This window comes from Podarcis muralis, chromosome 1, assembly GCF_964188315.1.
Source record: "Podarcis muralis chromosome 1, rPodMur119.hap1.1, whole genome shotgun sequence".
In the NCBI taxonomy this organism is placed as follows: Eukaryota; Metazoa; Chordata; class Lepidosauria; order Squamata; family Lacertidae; genus Podarcis; species Podarcis muralis.
This window is the reverse complement of record NC_135655.1, coordinates 19,846,011-19,868,280: the sequence shown is the minus strand read 5'-3', so window position 1 is coordinate 19,868,280 and position 22,270 is coordinate 19,846,011. Positions and strand designations below refer to the sequence as shown.

The following is a 22,270-nucleotide window of genomic DNA, read 5'->3' as shown; positions in this document are numbered from 1 at the left end:
ACGATTTTTGTTCTCATCCTGAAGCAAAGTTCTTAACCCGAGGTACTATTTCTGGGTTAGTGGAGTTTGTAACCTGAAGCGTCTGTAACCTGAGGTACCACTGTAGATAGATAGATGTGTGTGTAAGCAGGACATCTTTTGCACTTGCTCTGAAAGCTGTAGTTAGTACAGAATGCTGCGGCACAATTGCTGACAGGAGTGAGACCCTGTCAGCATATTACACCCCTGTTCGAAGACCTCTGCTTGAGGCTGCTTTGTCACCAGACCAATTTCATGGTGTTGCCACTAGCATATAAAGCCCTCCACAGCTCGGGACCAGTTTGCTTGACGGATCGCCTTATCGCATATGTGCCCATTTGACCACTTCAATTTGCGGAACTGCCACTTTTGCAAATGCCAAAGCATGTTTGTTCTGCTCTTGCAAGAAATCGATCCTTTAGTGTGGTGGCAGCGCCTATTACTTGGAACTGCATATAAATAGCAGGCAGGTGACATTACTGTCCTCTTTTCCACACCTGCTAAAAACTTCTTTGTTTGGGCAAACCTCTCCAGACATGTAATCTTACTTATATTCACTTTTAAAACTGTTGGTTTCATCCATAACTTGATTGTTCGTATTATGGCTACTTTTAAAAAATAAAGTTTGATTTTATCCATACCTTTAAATGAATATTTTATATTAGTTTATGTAAACTGCTCAGGTTTTTTTTATTATCATTAAGCAGTATATAAACCTTGTTAAATACAACAAACAAATACAAATAGTACTATAGATGTATTTGCAATTTTGCGATTAATATTAGTTTTTAAAATGATTTCAAATAACCTTGGTAGGAGCAAGAGGCACAGCCAAGGCCTTTGCAAGATGCTGTGCACACTTGCCATGGACTATTGGATGGCTCAGTTGGTTAGAGTATGTTGCTGATCATGCCAAGGTTGCAGGTTCGATCCCCGTATGGGGCAGCTGCACATTCCTGCACTGCATAGGATTGGACTAGATAATCCTCCAGGTCCCTTTCAATTCTAAGGCCCTTGGAACACAGAAGGACTTCCTCCTGAGGTAGCATGAAAACAAGGTTGTCCTGTTGTTGTTGTTGTTGTTTAGTCGTGTCCGACTCTTCATGACCCCATGGACCAGAGCACGCCAGGCACTCCTGTCTTCCGCTGCCTCCCGCAGTTTAGTCAAACTCATGCTGGTAGCTTCGAGAACACTATCCAACCATCTCGTCCTCTGTCATCCCCTTCTCCTCGTGCCCTCAACATCAGGGTCTTTTCCAGGGAGTCGTCTCTTCTCATGAGGTGGCCAAAGTATTGGAGCCTCAGCTTCACGATCTGTCCTTCCAGTGAGCAGTGAGGACTGATTTCCTTCAGAATGGATAGGTTTGATCTTCTTGCAGTCCATGGGACTCTCAAGAGTCTCCTCCAGCACCATAACTGAAAAGCATCAATTCTTCGGCGATCAGCCTTCTTTATGGGCCAGCTCTCACTTCCATACTGGGAAAACCATAGCTTTAACTATACGGACCTTTGTTGGCAAGGTGATGTCTCTGCTTTCCAAGATGCTGTCTAGGTTGTCCTACACCGTGCTAAAAAGAAACACTGAAACAAAAACCACCTCACTGTATTTGAGGAGCCATTGTTTGATACCTTTCATGCCTTGTAATAGCCAAAGACGAAGACATTCCCAAGAAATAATTAGATGTAGTCGGAAACCCAGGGAGGCTGCTCCTCCACCCCACCCCAACAACCGGAGTATACACATCCCATGACTTCTTGGTTACTACAGAACATCCTTAGAAATTAAACCCCTTTGAAGAAAGCTGTGTTTGATATCTTGGCTACAATTCTTACTATGCGAGCGGCCTTTGTCCATGCTTCTGCAGTTATGTTTAAAGCAAAAGAGCTCTGCTGAGATCAAACCAACATGTGTGCGTAGGTAGATATAATCAAGTCTAGCCACAGAGGTGTTGACACCAACAATGGCTAAGCAGTCAAGGAGAGGTAGTGTTACCCTACTATGTGAGCATGCTGTCTGCATCATATGCATGTACCATTTTGTCCTCTTCAGAGAGGAGAAAGATGACAGTGTCCTTTGGACACGGACACTAATAATAATAAAGTGTTGGTGCTGACCTTTAAAGCCCTAAACGGCCTCGGCCTAGTATATCTGAAGGAGCATCTCCACCCCCATCGTTCTACCCGGACACTGAGGTCCAGCGCCGAGGGCCTTCTGGTGGTTCCCTCACTGTGAGAAGCCAAGTTAGAGGGAACCAGGCAGAGGGCGTTCACGGTAGTGGCACCCGCCCTGTGGAACGCCCTCCCACCAGATGTCAAAGAGAACAACAACTCCCAGACTTTTAGAAGACATCTGAAGGCAGCCCTGTTTAGGGAAGCTTTTAATGTTTGATGCATTACTGTATTTTAATATTTTGTTGGAAGCCACCAACATATTATTATTATTATTATTATTATTTATTTGCCTGTATATGCCACCCCTCTGACTGGGTTGCCCCAGGCACTCTTGATAGCTTCCAACTATTATAAAACCACAGTAGAACATTGAACATTAAAAGCTTCCTGATACAGGGCTGCCTTCAGATGTCTTCTAAAAGTCACATAGTTGTTTATTTCCTTGACATCTGATGGAAGGGCATTCCACAGGGCGGGCACCACAACCAAAAAGGCCCTCGGCGTGGTTCCCTGTAACTTCACTTCTTACGGTGAGGGGACTGCCAGAAGGCCTTCAAAGCTGGACCTCAAAGTCTGAGGCTGAACGCTGGGGTTGGAGACACTTCTTCAAGTATACTGGGTTGAGGCTGTTTAGGGCATAAAGGTCAGCACATTGCTGAAGCTAAGTGGACCTCAGCCTACTTGGATGGGAAGCTGCATTTGAATTCAAGATTTATTGCTTGAATATATTTGTATCACACTCTTCCTCTCAAAGGAGCCTAGGGAAGCAAACACATCAGGGTTCGAGCAATGCAATAATTATTATTCAAAATGTTTAAAACATTTAGATGCCTAATACATAAGCCACCTTGGGTTTGGACAGGGCTGTAGCTCAATGACAGAGCTACATGCATGTTTTGCATGCAGAAGTTCAATTTCCAGCATCTCAAGGGAGGGCTTGGAGAAAGAGTCCCTGTCTGAAACCCTGGAGAGTCAATGCCAGTCTGCTCAGTGTAGACTAGACAGACCAATGGTCTGATTGCGTATAAGACACCTTCCTATTGTAATAAACCAAGTTCTTGACAGTCTCTGCAGGGCAACCGATTTGTGGGGCAAAAGAATTAGCAGTTCTCGGTCTTTTTCTACAGAGAAGCATCCATCCCCCCCCCCCCTTTATTTTTGTGGTACAGTATCAATCTTGCCATCTCCATGCTTTAGGTTTAGGGTGGGAGTAGGATGGGGAGCGGGAAATAGTATTATAATTCTGTCAAAAAAAATGAAACACTTCAATACGTGATTGGCAGGTTGATTACAATAATGCATGTGATTAAACTCTTAGCGTGCCTGTCTAAAGAATGAGAGAATGTCAGTGGTGATTAACAGTATTTTTGTTAACTCTCAGTGCGTTAACTTTTGGAGCTTGCGTTGCCTGTGCAGGAGAACCAACGGGACATCTGATGATGAGTTTTTCGGAGGTTGGGTGTCTTTTGTTTACCTTTTTCTTTTAATATAAAAAAGAAGCAGCCAGGAAAGGAGATTGGTAATCAGGGAATGAATGAATAAATAATCAAAATTCCTTCTTTATATGCCATGTAAACTACCAGGCAAATATCCTAGTACGAAGTTCCTTGCATCCTCTACTTGTTGCTATTGCTCCTGACACAATGTACTTTTCAGGATATCATGGGCCTTCTTGGCGTCTGGTCCCAGACTGTGGAACTCCCTTCCACCAGAGGCTAGGCTAAACCCCTCTCTGCTTTCCTTTTTCTGATAGGCAGAATATTTTCTTCTGACAGGGTCTTCTGAGGGTGGTTGTTATATGTATGTACTTTTAAATGGCTTTAAGTGTTTTCAGTGCTGTTTTTAACAGAGTTGCTCAGTGCTTTTTTCCTAGAAATATGTGTGTAAGTAAGTGCCACACTTTTCAACAAGGAAAAAAGAGGTGCCAGTACTGCGTACCCTGAAAAAAAAGCACTGGGGTTGATTATTGTCTGTCTGTTTGTTTTAAAATGTTTGTGTATATATAAAAACTTGGGGAGGTAGCCCAGCTAGGAGAAGGAAAACTCTTATTCCAAACCTCTGCTGCCTTCAGGAAAAGAAAACGCTAAGGAGTAACCCTACATAAATCCAGAGTGGTGTCTCTAAGACGGTTGGGTGGCGACTTGTACTCCTCCTTCCAGCAACTCCGGCAGCCAAACTGCTGCCAAATGTATTGCTTTCCTTTCTTTTGGACCACATCAGCGAGGCTGAGAGAGGGGTCTTGTTGTCTGGGCAGCCCAGGACCTCCATACACACTGCCCAGGGTTGCATCCTTCCACCAGCATGTTCTGGTGGCATGGGGTGACCACTTATATATCACCAAAGAAGAAAGCAAAAGAAGATACAGTACAGATTGGGTTAAAACTGGCATATGATGAACAGGTGCAAATTTAGAAATAATCACTCTAATTTAAATAGAAATACTGGCCTGTGTGGCAGCCGTTGCTGGGCAATTTAAATGGCAACTGCTGCCCTCTTTGGAGTTTCTTTATCACTGAACTGACCCGGTACAATGCTGCTTCCTATCTTCCAGCCCTGATAGACTGCTCAGTGTTCCTCTCCTCTTTCCAAAGTTCCAGATGCAACAAAATTAGGATATTGAGCAAGCCCCAGATGCAGCACCTTATATGGCTGGTGGGTCATAAACTCAGCAGACCTAACTTGCTGTTAGGAACTAAGGATGGGCAAATCTGCCAGTTTAGCTTTCTCTGTTTCTTATTTTTTCAGTCTTCAACTTGATCACCCACTTTTCCACATCACTTAGCATATACAGTGGTACCTCGGGTTACAGAGGCTTCAGGTTACAGACTCCGCTAACCCAGAGATAGTACCTCGGATTAAGAACTTTGCTTTAGGATAAGAACAGAAATTGTGTGGCGGCAGCAGGAGGCCCCATTAGCTAAAGTGGTACCTCAGGTTAAGAACAGTTTCAGGTTAAGAACAGACCTCCAGAATGAATTAAGTTCTTAACCAGAGGTACCACTGTGTGTGTGTGTGTGTGTGTGTGTGTGTGTGTGTGTTTGTGTGTGTCCCCTCATGAAAACTCACCAATATACACATTTTTAATGCAAATTTGCCTAACGCACACATTTAACAAAGCAATCCCACAATATAATGCATTTGTGTGTGTGTTATTTTCAGTAACATCTACATTCTTATGCACACTTTAACCCAATATATTCAATCTGGCTGGAGAACGGAGTGGCAAAATTAGGAGCATTTCAAAGTTTGAAGGACAGCTGTCGTTGGGTTTGCCTATTTTTGGAAATTGCAAATGAGGTACGCTCACCCTTTAAGTGTAGACGTTATCAAGTTTCTTCCTCTTCCCTAATAGGAATTCACTCTAGCCTTTCAGCCCCGCAGTGGCTGAGGTTGTGCCTATTAGTAGTATTAGTAGCAAATGAGGATTTAAAAATACATATACCTTCCACCTCACTGCATTGTGCCTGTTCCTAATTACCTCAGGAAATCACTCTTTGATCAGCAAAGCTTCTATCACTAAAGGCCAAATTCATTTCATTCAAGAGCTTTACGTCCTCCCGGCAACAGAGTAATAAATAAGGAGTTTATAGATTCTGGGGTTCTTGTTTTTAAATAGCATGTATTAAGAACACCGCTAGCATTTAATACAGTGATGTTTCGAGGTATGCTAATAGCCACAAGAAAATTTTCAAACCTCCATAATGTGCTTTAATCACCGGCTGGAGATCAAAACCCACCATGTGGTTTTATACAGCCTGGGCACCTTCCAGGATTGCCTTACATGGAAACAGATCAATGGCAAAATTGGTAGATACTGCAAAGCTTTTGCAATAAAAGCTTTTTATGTATCTCGTTCAAAGCATGTAAGTGCCTTTTAGATCACTGATTGAACTGTAGACAGTATAAAGTGGAACCTTTTAATACTAAAATAAATTTCCAGAGTAAAAATTCCATTATAGGGAAAAGTGTTTTTGCTGCAGCGGGATAGATAATAATTCTTTCACACGTAATGGGATTCATGAAATGTTTGATGATAAACAGAAGTCCTTTGTACAGCCATAGCAAGACTGTACCGTTTGTGGGGGCTTCTATTAGGTATATGATGGGTGGCATCGTATGCTATATTCCAGAAGGTGATTAGAAGGAAGGCCTAATGATGGGCCAGGTAAGAGGGTAAAAAGCACTCTCATCAACAAAAAAATTGGGGCGATAAAATAAATAAGCATAACCACTTTGAAAGTCGCAAGAATCCTTTAATTTGGATTGATGTCATTCAACAACAACAAAATAATTTCCCAAGCTTGGCACCCTTTAAGAGACTCCCAAGTTGAACTTACTGAAGTGAATCATTCATCCGCCTCCTGATATCACCGGGAAAAATATTGTTGGCCTGCTTCCCGTGTAACTTTTTGCAGCCACAATGAATATTTTCAACCCTCTCTCCCACAAACGATTCCGCACTTCCAGGGATACAGATGTGTGAAAAGGTTATAAAGTGGACGCTCGGGTTGCGAACGTGATCCGTGCGGGAGGCACGTTCGCAACCAGCAGTGCCGTGTCTGCGCATGCACGGGTTACGATTCGGCGCTTCTGCGCATAGCGGGATTTAGTGGTTCTGTGCATGCGCAAGCGCCGAAACCCGGAAGTAACCCGTTCCGGTACTTCCAGGTTTTGGCGTGTCCGTATCCCCAAAATGCGCAAACTGAAGCATCTGTAACCCGAGGTATGACTGTATTGAAACCAGAAAGTGGGAATATATATGAAGCCCTCTTGGAGAGGGCTCACATCAGCAGCTGGCACCTTTGGGCACCTGCTGAGGGCCCGCTGCTTCTGACACATGGGGTCTTATTTCCTGGAACTCTTATTTCCTGGAACTCCTCCAGTGATTGCCAGGCAGTCGCCACTCTAACTGCTCACAGTAACCCCAGAGCACCTTACCAACAGTCTGCAGAGATAAATAGAAAGGTTGTCCACTGACGTAGGAGACACAGTGGCTCTCAAACTCTTTTCCCTGGGCCACACTTTCAGACCCTCCAAGTGTTTCTATTTTCCAAGGACAGTCCTAGATTTACAGAAGCCGTCCCGGTTTCTGATTTGATCCCCAAATGTCCCACTTTCCCCCCAGGATGTCCCCATTTTCAATGGAGAAATGTTGGAGGGTATGGTAGGACGTCTCTGTCTTCATCAGAGAAACGACAGAAGATATGCACTTTCAGAATAAAAATTTTCTCGCGCCACACTGAATTTTTTTATCGATAAGAAATACACTGGAAAACAAAAAGAAACAACTCCTAGCAGTCACTGAACTGCAACATAGAACACAACTACTTTATAATATGATCATGGGACATCAAGAAAGTATGAAACAACGCAGCTACATAAGAACAGGAATCATTCCCAAAATATAAGCTGTTAATTATACAATGGTGTCAGCAATGCTCAGTAAATGATCAACAGTCTGCTGCTGTAAAAGGTTAAGGTGTGCCTCTTATATATAATTGTAATTTTTGCATCTCATAATGAAGGAAGGTGAGGACAGGTGACCTCACCTAGGCCTGAAGTCACCCCCCCCCAAAAAGCAGGCTCAAAGCTTCTCAGAGCTTTTCAAAATCATCTTTCTCAGCAGCTAAAAGGCATTAGCTAAGCATCAGAAACATTCCGCTTGCTGTAACTAAAAATATTGCAACAAGGTAGAGAACAGAGCCCATTGTCTTCTCAGGCCTTTCTCAGAACCACATTGCAACTTGCTTTCTCTCCGGGAACCATGCCAAAGCACAAGAATGAAACAACGGGAACACTCTGAAAACCCCCTCACCCCCTTTCCTGCCAAGAGTCCACAATAGTCCCAAGACAGCTTTCTGTTCATGCTCAGAGGAACCTCAACATGGGGCGGGACTCCTGAGGGAGGAAAAAGGGGGAGGGAACTAGAAAGGGGTATATATGCTTGTGCACATGACTGTGAACTTCGTGCATGCTTTTGTGGACTATCACACTTGCTCCTTCTACCAGTTCATGGATGGTAGAAATAAAACCTTTTTCTCCAAAACTATTCCTTGAGTGTCTGTTGACTCCCACTTCCCTTTCCCAGGCGCAATATTTTTCCCACCCGAGGGCAAAGCCTCATAAGGCTACAATAATTTTCTGCTTCATATACATGCCAACTAATATTTCATTTAATATAATAATATAATAATAATAATTTGTTATTTATACCCCGCCCATCTGGCTGGGCCTCCCCAGCCACTCTGGGTGGCTTCCAACAAAATATTAAAATACAGTAGTCCTTAGATATTAAAAACTTCCCTAAACACGGCTGCCTTCAGATGTCTTCTAAAAGTCTGGTAGTTGTTGTTCTCTTTGACATCTGGTGGGAGGGCGTTCCACAGGGCGGGTGCCACTACCGAGAAGGCCCTCTGCCTGGTTCCCTGTAACTTGGCTTCTCGCAGCGAGGGAACCACCAGAAGGCCCTTGGCGCTGGACCTCAGTATCCGGGTAGAACGATGGGGGTGGAGACGCTCCTTCAGATATACTGGACCGAGGCCGTTTAGGGCTTTAAAGGTCAGCACCAACACTTCATGCATCTGACAAAGTGAGCTTGATCTCTGGAAAAGTTATGGCAGAATAAATTTGATAGACTTTCAAGTGCCACAATACTATTTTGTTATATATGCTTAACATTGAACTGAAGAATGGAAGGAGAGTTTGCTGGATCAGGCCAGTGGCCCATTTAGTCCAGCATCCTCTTCTCACAGTGGCCAACCAGATGCATGAGGGAAACTAGCAAACAGAACCTCGGCACAAGAGCACTCTGTGGTTCCCAGCAACTAGTATTCGGAAGCATTGAGCATAGCCATCATGGCTAGTAGACCTTGACCACCCTCTCCTCTATGAATTTGTACCAAATCCTTTTTTAAAGCCATCTAAGTGGGGGAGTGAGATTCATAGTTTAACTGTGTGCTGTGTGAAGCCGTCTTTTCTTTTCTCCATCCTGAATCTTCAAAGTTCAGCTTCATAGGATATCCATGAGTTCAAGTGTTATGAGAGAGGGACATTTCTCCTCTATCCGCTTTCTCCATGTCATGCATAATTTTAAAAAGCTTCTACCATGTTACTCACCTTTTCTCTAAACCAAAGTCCCAAATGCTGCAGTAGTATTTTCCTTACAGTTGCGCTACAAGTTGTGGTTCTTTTCTAACAGATTTGCCGTTTGCTGACCAGTGATGCACTTTCTCCCATTTCTGCACTGTTTGCGCACAGTTCTGCCTACCTAGAAAATATGAACAAGCTCATTCCATGAATATGCATTCTACTTATTTTGCATGAAGCTCTCGACAACCTACTATTGCATTTTTTTTTAATTTTGAAAAAATGCAAACGGCAGCTAATCCCAAACTAGCCCTTTCCCAACCCATCACATGATTTGCATAATAAGTCACCCAGAACTGGGATACTGCCCTATTGAGTATTATTAATAATAATAATAATACCCCATCATTTCTTCTGAGGGGACTCAAGGCAACTTACGGGGGGGGGGGAAAGACCCACTATGACATAAACGAGGCGCAGGGGGAATCATTAAAACAACAACCACAATTCAACATACTGTACATGACATCTACCAGTGCACGTACAGTACTGTACATTCAAACTTAGCACCGGCTCCCCTCTTCAAACGCGCATGCGCGAGAGGAGGAGTGGGCGGGGTGGGAAGAAGCGAGAAACGGCCGTTCCTACGCCTTTCCTACGCGGGAAATAAAACTACACTTCCCAGAATGCATCGCAGCACGCGGGTGGCGTCGGGGGGAGAGAGAGAAAAAGGAGGCCGTTTGCCTTGAGACGGCGGCCGAGGAGGGGCAAACGTAACAAAAAAGAAGCCTCGTCGCTTTCGGGAGGGAGGGCGGGTGGATTAATTAACCAATGAGGTGCCGCGTCGCGAGGGGGCGGGAAAGAGAGGAAGCCGAGCGCTGGACTTTGACAGGGAAGCGGAGAGAGCGAGAGACTCGCGGCGGGAATTTCAGAGCGGGCGGAAGGAAGCGAGCGAACAGAGGAGGGAAGCAGGGAGGTATATCACAGAAGTAAAAACAAAAGTAAGGAAAGGCCGTTGCTGCAGCCTGAGGGGAGGCAGGCGCCTGTGAGGGGGGCGAGGCGAGCTTAGGCCGCCGCGGGCCCAGGCTACTGGCTCCTCTCTTCGCGCCCCCCTCAGCAGTCCCAGCTGCACAGTGTAAATAACGGTGACGATAATAATAATAATAATAACAGCAGCCTCCAGGGTAGGGCTGGGAGGGCAACGCTGCTGAGGCGAAGTGAGGCGGGGTTGGACTAGATGGCCCTTGGGGTGCCCCTCCCGGTTCTACACGTGGGCTGGCAGGTTGCGGGGTAGGCGGAGCCACTCGGGAGGGAACTTTTCTGTGAGGATTTCCCGAGGGGTGTTTGCAGAAGAAAGTAGGGAGTTTGGTGGCACATAATTATTACTAATTATTATTAATAGAGAGTGGGCTAGAGTCACTTTTATACAAACGGGGAGAAGAAAGGGCGTCTGCATCTTATTCCACTCCTTGCCCTCCTCCCCATTATTGAGATTCCTTAAAATCATTATAGCTGCGCTCACTATCCTTGGAGGTGCTGGAGGCAGCTTAGGTGGCTGTGTCTCTCTGCCGCCCATTTTGTTCTCACGCGAACCATTGGGAGTGAGGCATGTTCAGGAGAGAGGCAGGGAGTAATAATAATAATAATAATAATAATAATAATTTATTATTTATACCCCGCCCATCTGGCTGGGTTTCCCCAGCCACTCTAGGGCGGCTTCCAACAAAATAATAAAAATACAATAAAACATCAAACATTAAAAACTTCCCTAAACAGGGCTCAAGGCCGCTCAGTGTGTGGCTGGGTGCAACCCTAACCCCACTTGGCCTGGGTATAAGCCCCGTGGAATTCAGTAAGATTTCTTATTATCTATTACATTTCTTGTCATTTTGTCTTGCCCAGGGAAACCCAAAGCAACTTTGCAACTAAATAGACGTGGTTAGGGCTGCACCACAAATGGGGATGTTCACCAGGGGTTGGGGAGCCTCTGGCCTTCCAGATGTTTATGGACTACGGTTCCCATCACCGCTGACCATGGCATTGAGCTGATGGGAGTGGCAATCCGACACATCTTGAAGGCTGCAGGTGACAATCAGCCAAAACTGCACCAGCCACTGCACCGTGCTGGCTTTGGAGATAGGGGAAGGGGGTTGTGTGCTCTTGCACACTTTATCTCACACACCACCTTCGCCTGCTGGAGGCTTTTTCATTATCTCGTTTTGTATTGAAGCCCATTCCAAAGGGAATTCACTTTGGTGTAAATGTGGCGGGTTGTATTCCTGGTTTATTTTCACACACACACAGCTCAGGATACTCCAGGTCAACAAATTTTAATGCAAAGCAAAGGCATCGTAGTGGCAGAGTTTTTAGAGCTGTCATGTATCAACAGAACTGCAAGAGAGCCATGCTGAATCTGTCCAAAAAGATGCACACACTTTGGCACTGCTTTTCACAGTGGGCAGTGAGATGTCATCTTGTAATTTGTCCCATTGTTTGACCTTGGTATCAGCTATTTGGAAGGTACACTGCCCCTGAACTTCGATGTTCCATGTAGCCATCATGATGGACAGTACAATGCTCTTACAAGGAAGTTCTGTAGTGTTCAAAAGGTCTTACTCTCTAGTGAGACTGTTTAGGATTGTAGCTTAATCTATTCCAGAGTGGGATCTATGTTCGGCTTTTGCCACACAAGCAATGTTTGGCATCTTAAAGGTTCATGTTTATTACAGGGCAGTATTTTGTGGGCTAGTGTTGATCTGATGAAGCTAACTGTAGTCCACAACAGCTTATTATGCCATAATTGATTTATATTGTGCCTCTTATCTTGCAAGCCATTTTAAAAAATTGTATATCCTATATTCTTGGGTCTTGGAAATCCAGGTTCACATTTCTATCCATGAAGTACAGAGGGCTCTTCTAATAAATTGCTATCTTCCTGGTAACCTATCTTGCAGACTTGCTGTGAGGCTAGAATAGCAACAACGTAGTCATGTAACTGAATAAATTAAGTTAAATATAAACAATTTGAGAATATATGCTTACGGGATCTGCACTGACGAGTGACTGACAAGGAAGGAGATTTTAGGAGTTGTAGATACTTGAATGTGAAAAGGTCAACCCCAGTATGCCGTAGCTGTGGAAAAGTGGAATTAAATTATGTATTATTTATATGCATTCATATAATAAAGTGTCTTACTATAACCAGGTGGAAGATATTTTTAGAAGTCAATATCCTGCATAGGTTTCACTTGGTAGTTCTAGTGCTCTGAATGATTAGTGCTGTCACACCACTGATTCATCTCTAGCCCAGAGGACTGTCTACTCTGACTGGCAGAACTCTTTTTCTGCTGCCTGATAGTCTTTGAAACTGGAAATGTCAGGACTTGAACCTGAGACCTTCCGCATGCATTTCTATTGTATTTCTGCGTTATTATTATTTTGCTTTTGCACATTCAGATAAAATGCCTAAGAGAATCTCAAAAGCAATTTGTCCCATGTAAAAATGTGTGTGGACTTTGTTTTGTACTTCCATTTATCTGTTTTCAATAAAGAGGAGGTGAAATAGCTTAATGGGAGTTTTGTTAATGAGTTCTAAATAAGGATTTCTCATATATTATTATGGGGTTTATGGCATATAAACCCACAGAACCTGACATTACATGTCATCTTCTGGTAACTCACAAAAAAAGTGTACTAAAGGCCTGAAGAGAATTTTATTCTGTGTACCACCCTGAGATCTTATGATGAAGGGCGGTATATAATTTTAATAAATAATGAGACGTTAATTGCTTTGGAAATTATCTGTTTCAACTCTGGTTGGCATCCATCTGTCATTGGAGGAGTGCTCCTTTGGGGGTGAAGTCAAACGGTTGGAAGGTTGCAGCGCTGGCTATGGCTGTAGAGACTGATGCGGGAGAGACATGTTTTGTTGCAGCTAGGGCAGATGAAGGCATCCGATTGTGCTGCTGCAGATGTGCTATGGCGTTTCTTCTCTGTGCTCCTTCCAGTGGTCATTCCTCCTCTGGTCACTGCTGGATGCACGACCTGCCTGCCTGTCTCCAGGCTCTGTGGTAGTATGCAAGGGATTGCAACACAGCAGGGTTGATGTTCCCAGCCTTCATGTCACATCCATTGCCTGTTGTCTTTGGCACTTTATAAGAGCTTCTGGGTACACATGTCTTAAGCAAGAAAGAGGCAGGAAGCCTTGCTGCCTGGGCAAAGTACTCATACTTTTTTGGTTCCAGCCATTTGTAAATTACTAAAGTATCCATACTCATTTTTTCCCTTTCTCCTATTTGATAAAGAGTGCCCCCTCATTTAAATAAGAGGAGAATCTAATTTCTTTATTTTTGAGGTTGGACGTGGGTGTGGTATGTCCCCTGTTCCTTGGGTTTTCTTAGAAAATTTCATCTATGCAGTACTTACAAACTTAGTGGCACTGCCTGATCACTAAAAGGAAGCAACCTTGCTGAAATAAACAGCAGTTTGTGGTGGATTAGAGCACTACCAAATGAGGAAGGACATCAGCTGTTGAATCATTCTGTGTTCCCACACAGCAGAAACTTTGTGTTCAAAATAAATTAGAGGCATGTTCATTTTACTTCTGTTCAGCAGGGATGGAAACATATAATAGGAAATGGCTGCAAAGAAACGAAGTGTGCTGGGAGGGAGGGGGGAGAAAAATTAATGGCAGATGCAATGACACTGAACAGTCATTCATGCCCTAGTTATGTCTAAGTTAGATCATTGTAACACACTGTTGAGGAATATAATGGAGCAAAAATGACTGTTGCCTAGTGAGAGGTGTTCCAAGTGCGCCACCTGAACATTATTTCAACTATAATACTTGCCCATACTATTTGCTTGTTCTTCTTGCTTCAAACATAGCCAAAGAAAGATTTATTATTATTTTAAACCTCTCTTGCAAGCCTGAGTTCATTCTGAGCTTAGGCCCACCTGACCTTCTCCTTGCAACTCTTGGCTACTCGTATATACTTTTACTTTGTGATTTCTCCTTTCTATTTCTTATACCTTCCCTCCTTACATCTCAGTTCATCTGTAATCTCCTTATGCAGTCACACTGGTTTATTTAGGTGCCTCCCACTTTTCGTTTTTGTTGGAATTGTCTACCTTAGTATTTCACCTTTAAGAAACTCCCATCTGTCTTGGACTCCTTTCTCTTTGAGTATTTCTGACCATGGGATTTCACCCAGTAGTTCCTTAAGCTTTTTGAAATCAGCCTTCTTAAAGTCCAATTTCTATGCCATTTCTTCCCTCCATTTTCAGGGTAGCATATATCATAAATTAGTTTGCATACTTTTTCTGTGTTCAGAATTTGTTTTTTCACTAGAGGAGAATCTATTTTAGTTCGCAAAGTTACAGACCCTGGGCAACAAAGTCATGACCTAGTTCCTCTGTAGCTCACGCATCTTCAGACTCTTCTCACAAAATCACGAGGACTACTTAACTTGCCTCTCTTCCCTGACCCCTTCACTTAAATAAGATGAAGAAGCAAGGCTGCTTTCAGAATACAAACTCCATGCAAGAGTCAGGTTGACTGGAAAGCAAGTCAGAAGCCTTGTGACCTACACCTACCAAGGGGGTGCTTTAAGAAACTCCCATCCATCTTGGACTCCCTTATCTTTGATTTTTTCTCACTATGAGATCTTACCCCAAGTGTCCTTGAACTTTGATAACTGAGGCTTTCCTGGCAATCTTTCTTTCACCATATGGAGTATGGTGGATGGGAACCAATGATGGGCCCCTTTCATAATGCTGAACTTTTGTTCTGTGGCCAAAATGTAGTTTCTCAGAAGAAACTGTAATGATTTAAAGTGGCCTATTTAATTTATTTATGACTGCGGTTACTGCTTTTTCTTTTATGTTTCTATTTAACATTAGCTTTGTTTTGATTTTGTCATTGTAAACTGCCGGGAGCATTTTATGGAAAGACAAGGATATTTTTATAAACAAATAAAATAATTAGAGTTGTGGTTCTTATGCTTTCATAATGAGCCTCTTCTAGTGTTGGTATTGTAGGTTGTCAGGACCACCAGCACAGTTCCACTGCCTCCCTTCTCCATGTTATTTATTCATTTGTTAATCACCTTTCATCAGAAGATGCCTGGGCAGTGTACAAAAGTGGGGATAAAAACTAGGTATGCCAGAATGCACAAAGAGAACTGCTGTAGCTCATTTTCCTAAACTTTTGCACCTTGCAGACCACTACACACACACACACACACACACACACACACATATACATACACAGTGGTACCTTGGGTTAAGAACTTAATTCGTTCTGGAGGTCCGTTCTTAACCTGAAACTGTTCTTAACCTGAGGTACCACTTTAGCTAATGGGGCTTCCTGCTGCCAGAGCATGATTTCTGTTCTCATCCTAAAGCAAAGTTCTTAACCCGAGGTACTATTTCTGGGTTAGCGGAGTCTGTAACCTGAAGCATATATAACCGGAGGTACCACTGTGTGTGTGTGTGTATGTGTGTGTGTGTGTATACACACACACACACACACACACACACACACACACAGTGACGTAGCGTGGGGGGTGCAGGGGGGGCCAGCCGCACCGGGCGCAACATCTGGGGGGGAGGCGCGCTCGCACTCGCAGCTCTCTGCCCCTACTAAAATCCACGTGTTAGGGGGCGCAAATTACTTGCCTTGCCCTGGGTGCTGACAACCCATGCTACGCCACTGTGTATATATATATATATATATATATATATATATATATATATATATATTTGCACATTTCTAAAAGCAAGGGGTGATAGTTTGTTAATGAACAGAACAGTTTATTTCCAAGGGGCGAAAAGAGGAGAACCCTGTTTGTGAAGTCTTGTCAAATATAATTTTTTTTTTTAAAAAATAATTTTTTATTGGTTTTCCAAACACAAAATGAAAACAAACAATGCACAATACACAAACATACAAACATACAAACAAACAAACATATAAACATGTATAATTTCATAATCTTATTTTCATACACCTTACTTCCCGGACTTCCCCATACCTCCCTTTTTCTGCATCCTTGTTTTACATTTCTTCAGCAACTCCTCCAATTAACTAATTATTCAATTCAATTTCTTTTAAGTTCTTCTTTAACTTATTGATTACAGCTGCAATTCTCTATTTCCCAATTCCTTGACATCTTAACACTCCTCAATTTTACAACAATTTTTAAGATATATTTTAAATTTATTCCAGTCTTCTTCCACTGTCTCTTTCCCCTGGTCACGGATTCTGCCAGTCATCTCCGCCAGTCCCATATAGTCAATCACCTTCGTCTGCCATTCTTCCAGCGTGGGTAGTTCTTGTGTCTTCCAATACTTTGCTAAAAGAATCCTTGCTGCTGTAGTAGCATACATAAAAAACGTCCTATCCTTCCTTAACACCAATTGGCCTACCATGCCCAAGAGAAAAGCCTCAGGTTTCTTAGGAAAGGTCCTTTTAAGGACTTTCTTAATTTCATTATAGATCATTTCCCAAAAGGCTTTAATCCTCGGACAGGTCCACCAAAGGTGGTAAAAGGTACCGGTCTTGTCAAATATAATAGCCAATAGCTGATTGTATCAGCGATACTTTTCATCCAGCGCATTTCTGAGGTGTTGTAGTTCAGTGGCAAAGCCCATCCATTGCACGCAGAAGGTGCCTGGTTCAATCCCTGGGCATTTTTACTTAGAAAGCAGCTGATGGTAAAGACCTGAGGCCCTGGAGAGCTGCTTCCAATGGGAATAGTGTTTGCTCGGCTTGATGGACAAATATTCTGACCCAGCGTAAGGCTGCTTCCTGTATTTCTAATTCACATGGTAGTTAAGCCATTTGAAAAAATAAAACTAGTTGCTGCTGTTTGTGTTATCTGACAGTCTGCTGCTCACTGTTGTCAGTATGCCATCCGTGAAACTGCACATGCTAACGTCCCCAAGTCATTCATGCATATACATATTTATTTAGATATCTAACCTGACTTTTCAGTAGCAAAATTGGATGGAAACATGTGCATGGATGCCTGCACAAAATTGCCTCTGCTGTATCTTAAATCCCAATGGACAGAAGTATCTTTTCCTGAGTCTGGGGGCAGGTTAAAGGATGTTTGCAGTGAGTTAAATTTGAGCTGTAGGGGTGGTCATAAGTAGGGTTGTGCAAGATTTGATATCTCCACAAAGAGCAGGTTGTCTGGAAGTGAATGAATACTGTGAAATTTATGTTCTGCCCATTCAGACTCATTGCTTGGCATCAATGCCCTAGTAATAGTTTGGCCACCTTGCAAATAGGCACAGTGCCATCATAAGCAGATGGATGTGGGCATTCTCGGCCAGGAAATGGAGCCTGTGCAGTTAGCATAACAGTAGGATTCCTAGAAAGAGTCTTGCTTTTAGTTTTCATAGTTAAGGAGTCTCCCTTCATGTGCATTGCAAGTAAGCATTTATAACTGTGTGGCGCTTCCCTTCCAATTGAGAATAAGTTGTACAAGAACATTTATTTATTACAAGTAATTGTATAACACCCTTCCAGCCAGGTTACCTTGCTACCTCTGCCCATGTTTGTTGAAACAAGGTAATACAATATAATATGTTGCCACATGTAAAGTAGGCTTGCCATCGAGGCTTGCCTGGCTGCCGCTGTGACTTGTAGGTTATTTCTCCCTGCACTCATAAGGATGAGGTGCAGAAACTCTGGATAAAATTTTAACTGTTGTTTGGCCATCCACACAGCCCTCTCCTCCCCCCTGGATCAACATCTCCCATTGCTCTGTTGCCATTTTCATCTACAGTACTGGATAGTGAGGGTCATAGTTATGGTTAGGATAGATAATGAAGACACATTTTAGAGCACAAGACAATTAATGTCTATAACAGGGAAGCATAAATAGTTTGCTCACATAGAAGTGTGGAAACTGGTTGTTGAGATGTACTCAGTCTTTATGAAGGATTGAGAACTGCTGATTAAATTCAGGCCAAAAGCCCATCTAGTCCAGCATCCTGTTCTCACAGCAGCGCAAGAGATGGATGCCTTCAGGAAACCTGCAAGCCGGATTTGAGTGCGACAACCCTCTCCCCATTTGCCATTCCCAGAAACTGGCATTCAGAGGCATACTGCCTCCAGCAGTAGACACAGAACATAGCCAGTGTGACTAGTAACCATTGATAGCCTTATCTTCCATGAATTTGTCCAATCCCCTTTTCAAGACCAGCTGCCTTTGGCTGTCCCTCAGCTGTCACCTAGCAGTAGCCATCAAGTTGAAGCAGAGAAGAAGAAAGGAAGTATGGATCTTCAACTGGCTGCACTGAGAGATCATCTGCCTTTGGCTCTCCCTTATCTCCCATTCCATCAGGGTACCTGAGCAATTTCCATCCCAGCTCTTCATTATAAGAACTGTAATTTAAAATGATAACAATACCTGAGTTTGCTTTTTCCCACTTTCTCGTCCCCTTTTCCTTTCGTGTTGAGGCTTTTATATTGTAAGCCTGGGGGCAGGGATTGCCGTGTGTGTGTGTGTGTGTGTGTGTGTGTGTGCGTGCTTTTAAATGGATCTGGAAGTCTTTTCAGCTCAAGAGCAGGGTAAAAGTGTTTTAAAATAACCTGTATGGTCATAATGAGTGTTTGAGAGCTTGGTCGCTGATACATATACCATTTACAAACTAAAGAATTCTTATTGTTGTTCATGTGGAAATATGGTTTTAAGATTCAATTAGGAGAAGGTAATTTTGTCCCAAAAGGGGGAGAAAACAGCACTTGAAGTATCTTCATTCTGGAGTGAGAATTTGTTTGGTTCTTATTTTAGTACTTGGGTTTTGTTGGAGGCAGCATATGTCGAAGAAAGAGAACTGGTATATTAAATAACTAAAAGCAAGTGACAGTGTGGAATAACCTACCTCTTAACAGGTGTGTTGATTTTTGTTTTTTGTTTGTTTTAGTTTAGAATATGCCTAAGAAAGCAGCTGGGAAAAGAGGCCCTGCAAAACGGAAACTTGCAGAAGAATTTCCTCCAGGAGAAGTTTTTACTGACCTAACAAAGAAAGATTGGAAGCTTGGTCCGGTTATAGGCAAAGGTGGTTTTGGCTGCCTCTATCTTGGTAAGACTGAGAAAGAAGCCTGTTAATGTTGGAGCACTGCATTCCTTTCTTTAGGCCAGGGGTGGTGGTGTGGGGAATATATAATCCGAAAACATGGGAACAGTGAAATCAATTTATCATGGGCACAATTTGGCTAGAGAATGGCAGCTTGATTTCCCTCCTTTCCTTCAAAATAATCACCTGATGAGCCCAAAGACACATTTAACATTCTGCATTGTTTAGATTATTCATTTGCTTAGCTTACTAAGTTTCTGCTGCTGATCCGGATTTTATTCATCACCTTCTATGCCCTGCTTGGAAGCTTCCCAGACACACCTGGCTGGCTGCTGTTTGGAAAGAGGATGCTGGACTTGACAGACCCTAGTCTGATTAAGCTAGGCAGTTCTTATGTCCTTTGTTATGTGGAAGTTTGGACACAGTTGGCTGTTGGCTGGGCATGGCTTGTAAAAATGAATAATGCATTTCAGCTAGAGATTTCCAGAGTTTGTGTCTCAGATTTCTTATGATGTAAAACCTACCCATCACTGCCTAATGAGTTTTCTTCTTTGTGTGTGTGTGTGTGTGTATAAATATGTAATCTGGTTTAGGAACAGAAATGGATGGCCATAGTGTAAAGAAGAGGGAAGGGTTTCTGTCTCAAGACTTGTTTCCTGCCAGGTTGAAGCCAGAGGCTCTTACTTTCTAATCCCTGCATATACAGTGGTACCTCGGGTTAAGAACTTAATTTGTTCTGGAGGTCCGTTCTTAACCTGAAACTGTTATTAACCTGAAGCACCACTTTAGCTACTGGGGCCTCCAGCTGCTGCCGCCGCTGCCGCGTAATTTCTGTTCTCATCCTGAAGCAAAGTTGTAACCTGAGGTACTATTTCTGGGTTAGCCGAGTCTGTAACCCGAAGTGTCTGTAACCTGAAGCGTCTGTAACCCGAGGTACCACTGTATATTTTGCTTTTTCTAAACTTCTGCTAAGTATCTCAGCTGCAGGATTCCTTTATGAGCTGAAATATAAATGAGCAGAGTCTTAATATAAAAAGTAGCCTTTCTGTGTAATAAGAGCACATTTGATGGTAACTCGCTTCTACGGTGATCAGAGTATTGAGACAAGACCTGCAACAAGAAGTACCTCAAAGACAGTGTAGTTTCTAGTTTAAGCAATTGATGCAATTGTGGCTCTTCAGTGGTACCGTTACTGTGCTGTCTGTACTGATCTTGCTCTGTTTGGACTAGCAATAATTGGAATGCAGAGGGCATGGTCCCTTTCTGGCTTGCAAGAGTTAGACAGGCTAATGTCACTATCTTCGTCACTTGCAGAAGCTAAGTGCCTGCTGGAAGTGACAAGCAATTCCCGGAGAGGCACTTCATGGTACAATTTAACATGTGCACGGAAAATTAAAATGTTAAGTGTAACAAGCACATGTTTATCACTATGGTTTAGCGCAATGTGTATGAGCTGGAATGAGTCTAATCGAAGTCGCCTATTCTTCAGTGTTAATGGGAGAAGGATTTCACCAGTATTATTATATAATGCACTCAGGCCATGTCCGCATGTCACACTAAACCATGGTTTGGCGCTGTGTCCAGGAGCGGCAATGAGCCTGAACAAAACATCAGTCTTGTGTGCTGCCATCTCCTTCTGCCAGGAGGAGAACTTCATCAGCATTTATTTTCAGTTTCCTCTAATCCTGCCTTGTCATTGTTTGAAAACCAGGAACTGTGATTTGTCACAAAATCTGGTCAGTTACAAAACAAGCCAACGTCAAACCACTGGTTATGAAACAAGTTGAACACTTAACTTTAAGTGTTCAACATACTTATTTGTTACTACTAACTGTATATTAAGCAAATAGTTCTTTCACCATGCTGATAAGAAACCCTTCATATTTTAACAGCTGATGTTAATTCTTCAAAATCAGTCACCAGTGATGCACCCTATGTTATAAAAGTGGTAAGTATATATTTGAAGTAGTCCATTTTAAGATGCATGCACAGAACATCCTAGGAAAACTAGAAAGACTTTCAGTAGGTATGTGGAATTTTGTGGAGAGAAAATCCTTAGGCACCCAATGTCCCATGAATTACAAGTAGGTTGAAATATGTTTAGATAAGTTGAAGCCTTACTTTAAAATCTTTTTATTCTGTTCTTCCATTAGCATTCCTTATGCATTGCTAAACCACTTCATTCATAAATGGAAATAAATAAATACATAATACATTTAAAAAATGCAAACATTGTCCTGTTGCTGAAATAACTGAACACATACTGACCTACATTCCTATAACTGCACGGTTATAGTCTCAAATTACACTACTGCATTCATCTGCTGGGATTGTTTTTCTGCTTTAAGATTCCCTGAAATATTTATCAATCGCATAAGAAATGGACAGTTACTAATGCTGTGACAGATTGGAGCTGGAGTACAGGCTTATAACTTTTGGTATATGTCCTTATGGTATTAGAGGTGCTTAGCTATAATTCCTTATTTGGCAACTCATTCTGGCTACAAGCCATTTTACACAGTGGAGGGCCAGATCATTTTTTCCCCTGTCCGGTCCCTGCTGTCCAACTGTACCACGCATCTTATTGCCTGACATTGTTGTTATTTATTTAATTTATATACTGCCCTATACTTGGAGGTCTCGGGGCGGTTCACAAAACAAGGCTGTCGATATAGAGGTGGCTGGGAGATGACTGGGCACTTGAAGTTGGCCCTTGTTTCAGAGCCCCCTGCTATATTGGGGCATTCTGACTCCATACACCAGCCAGACCAGCAACAGTAGGAAAGAGAGTCATGCGTTGCTTCTGATACAGCCCATTTCCCCATAAAAAGTGAACATGTCACAGAGGACAGAGTGCAAGCTTTGTGCAGCCACTTCCTTTCTGCTGCCTCTCAATTCCCTC

The 22,270-nt window shown here is 42.8% G+C and overlaps 1 protein-coding gene and 1 long non-coding RNA gene across 7 annotated transcripts in view; one reads left to right on the top strand and one right to left on the bottom strand.

Annotated features, from left to right (window-relative positions):
• Positions 1 to 7,497: 7,497 nt before the first annotated feature.
• On the bottom strand, positions 7,498 to 9,881 carry LOC114584852 (uncharacterized). 2 transcript variants are annotated; one of them, XR_013391845.1, is made up of 3 exons: positions 9,794 to 9,881; positions 9,307 to 9,457; positions 7,498 to 8,792 (listed from the first exon to the last, which is right to left on the bottom strand). It is a non-coding gene; the product is annotated as an uncharacterized LOC114584852 (long non-coding RNA). The 2 variants fall into 2 exon arrangements; XR_013391843.1 differs by having other exon boundaries at positions 9,307 to 9,881.
• A 216-nt stretch (positions 9,882 to 10,097) lies between these two features.
• VRK1 (VRK serine/threonine kinase 1) overlaps positions 10,098 to 22,270 on the top strand; it is a 44,498-nt gene continuing 32,325 nt past the window's right edge. The window contains exons 1-3 of one of the 5 annotated variants that reach the window (XM_077924265.1): positions 10,098 to 10,252; positions 19,216 to 19,374; positions 21,261 to 21,316. In XM_077924265.1, the coding sequence (XP_077780391.1) occupies positions 19,224 to 19,374; positions 21,261 to 21,316 (207 nt within the window). In that variant the 5' untranslated portion in view covers positions 10,098 to 10,252; positions 19,216 to 19,223. Of the gene's footprint in view, positions 10,278 to 19,215; positions 19,375 to 21,260; positions 21,317 to 22,270 lie in introns of all 5 variants that reach the window. The other 4 variants (XM_077924279.1, XM_077924271.1, XM_028715939.2 and 1 more) reach the window with 4 other exon arrangements.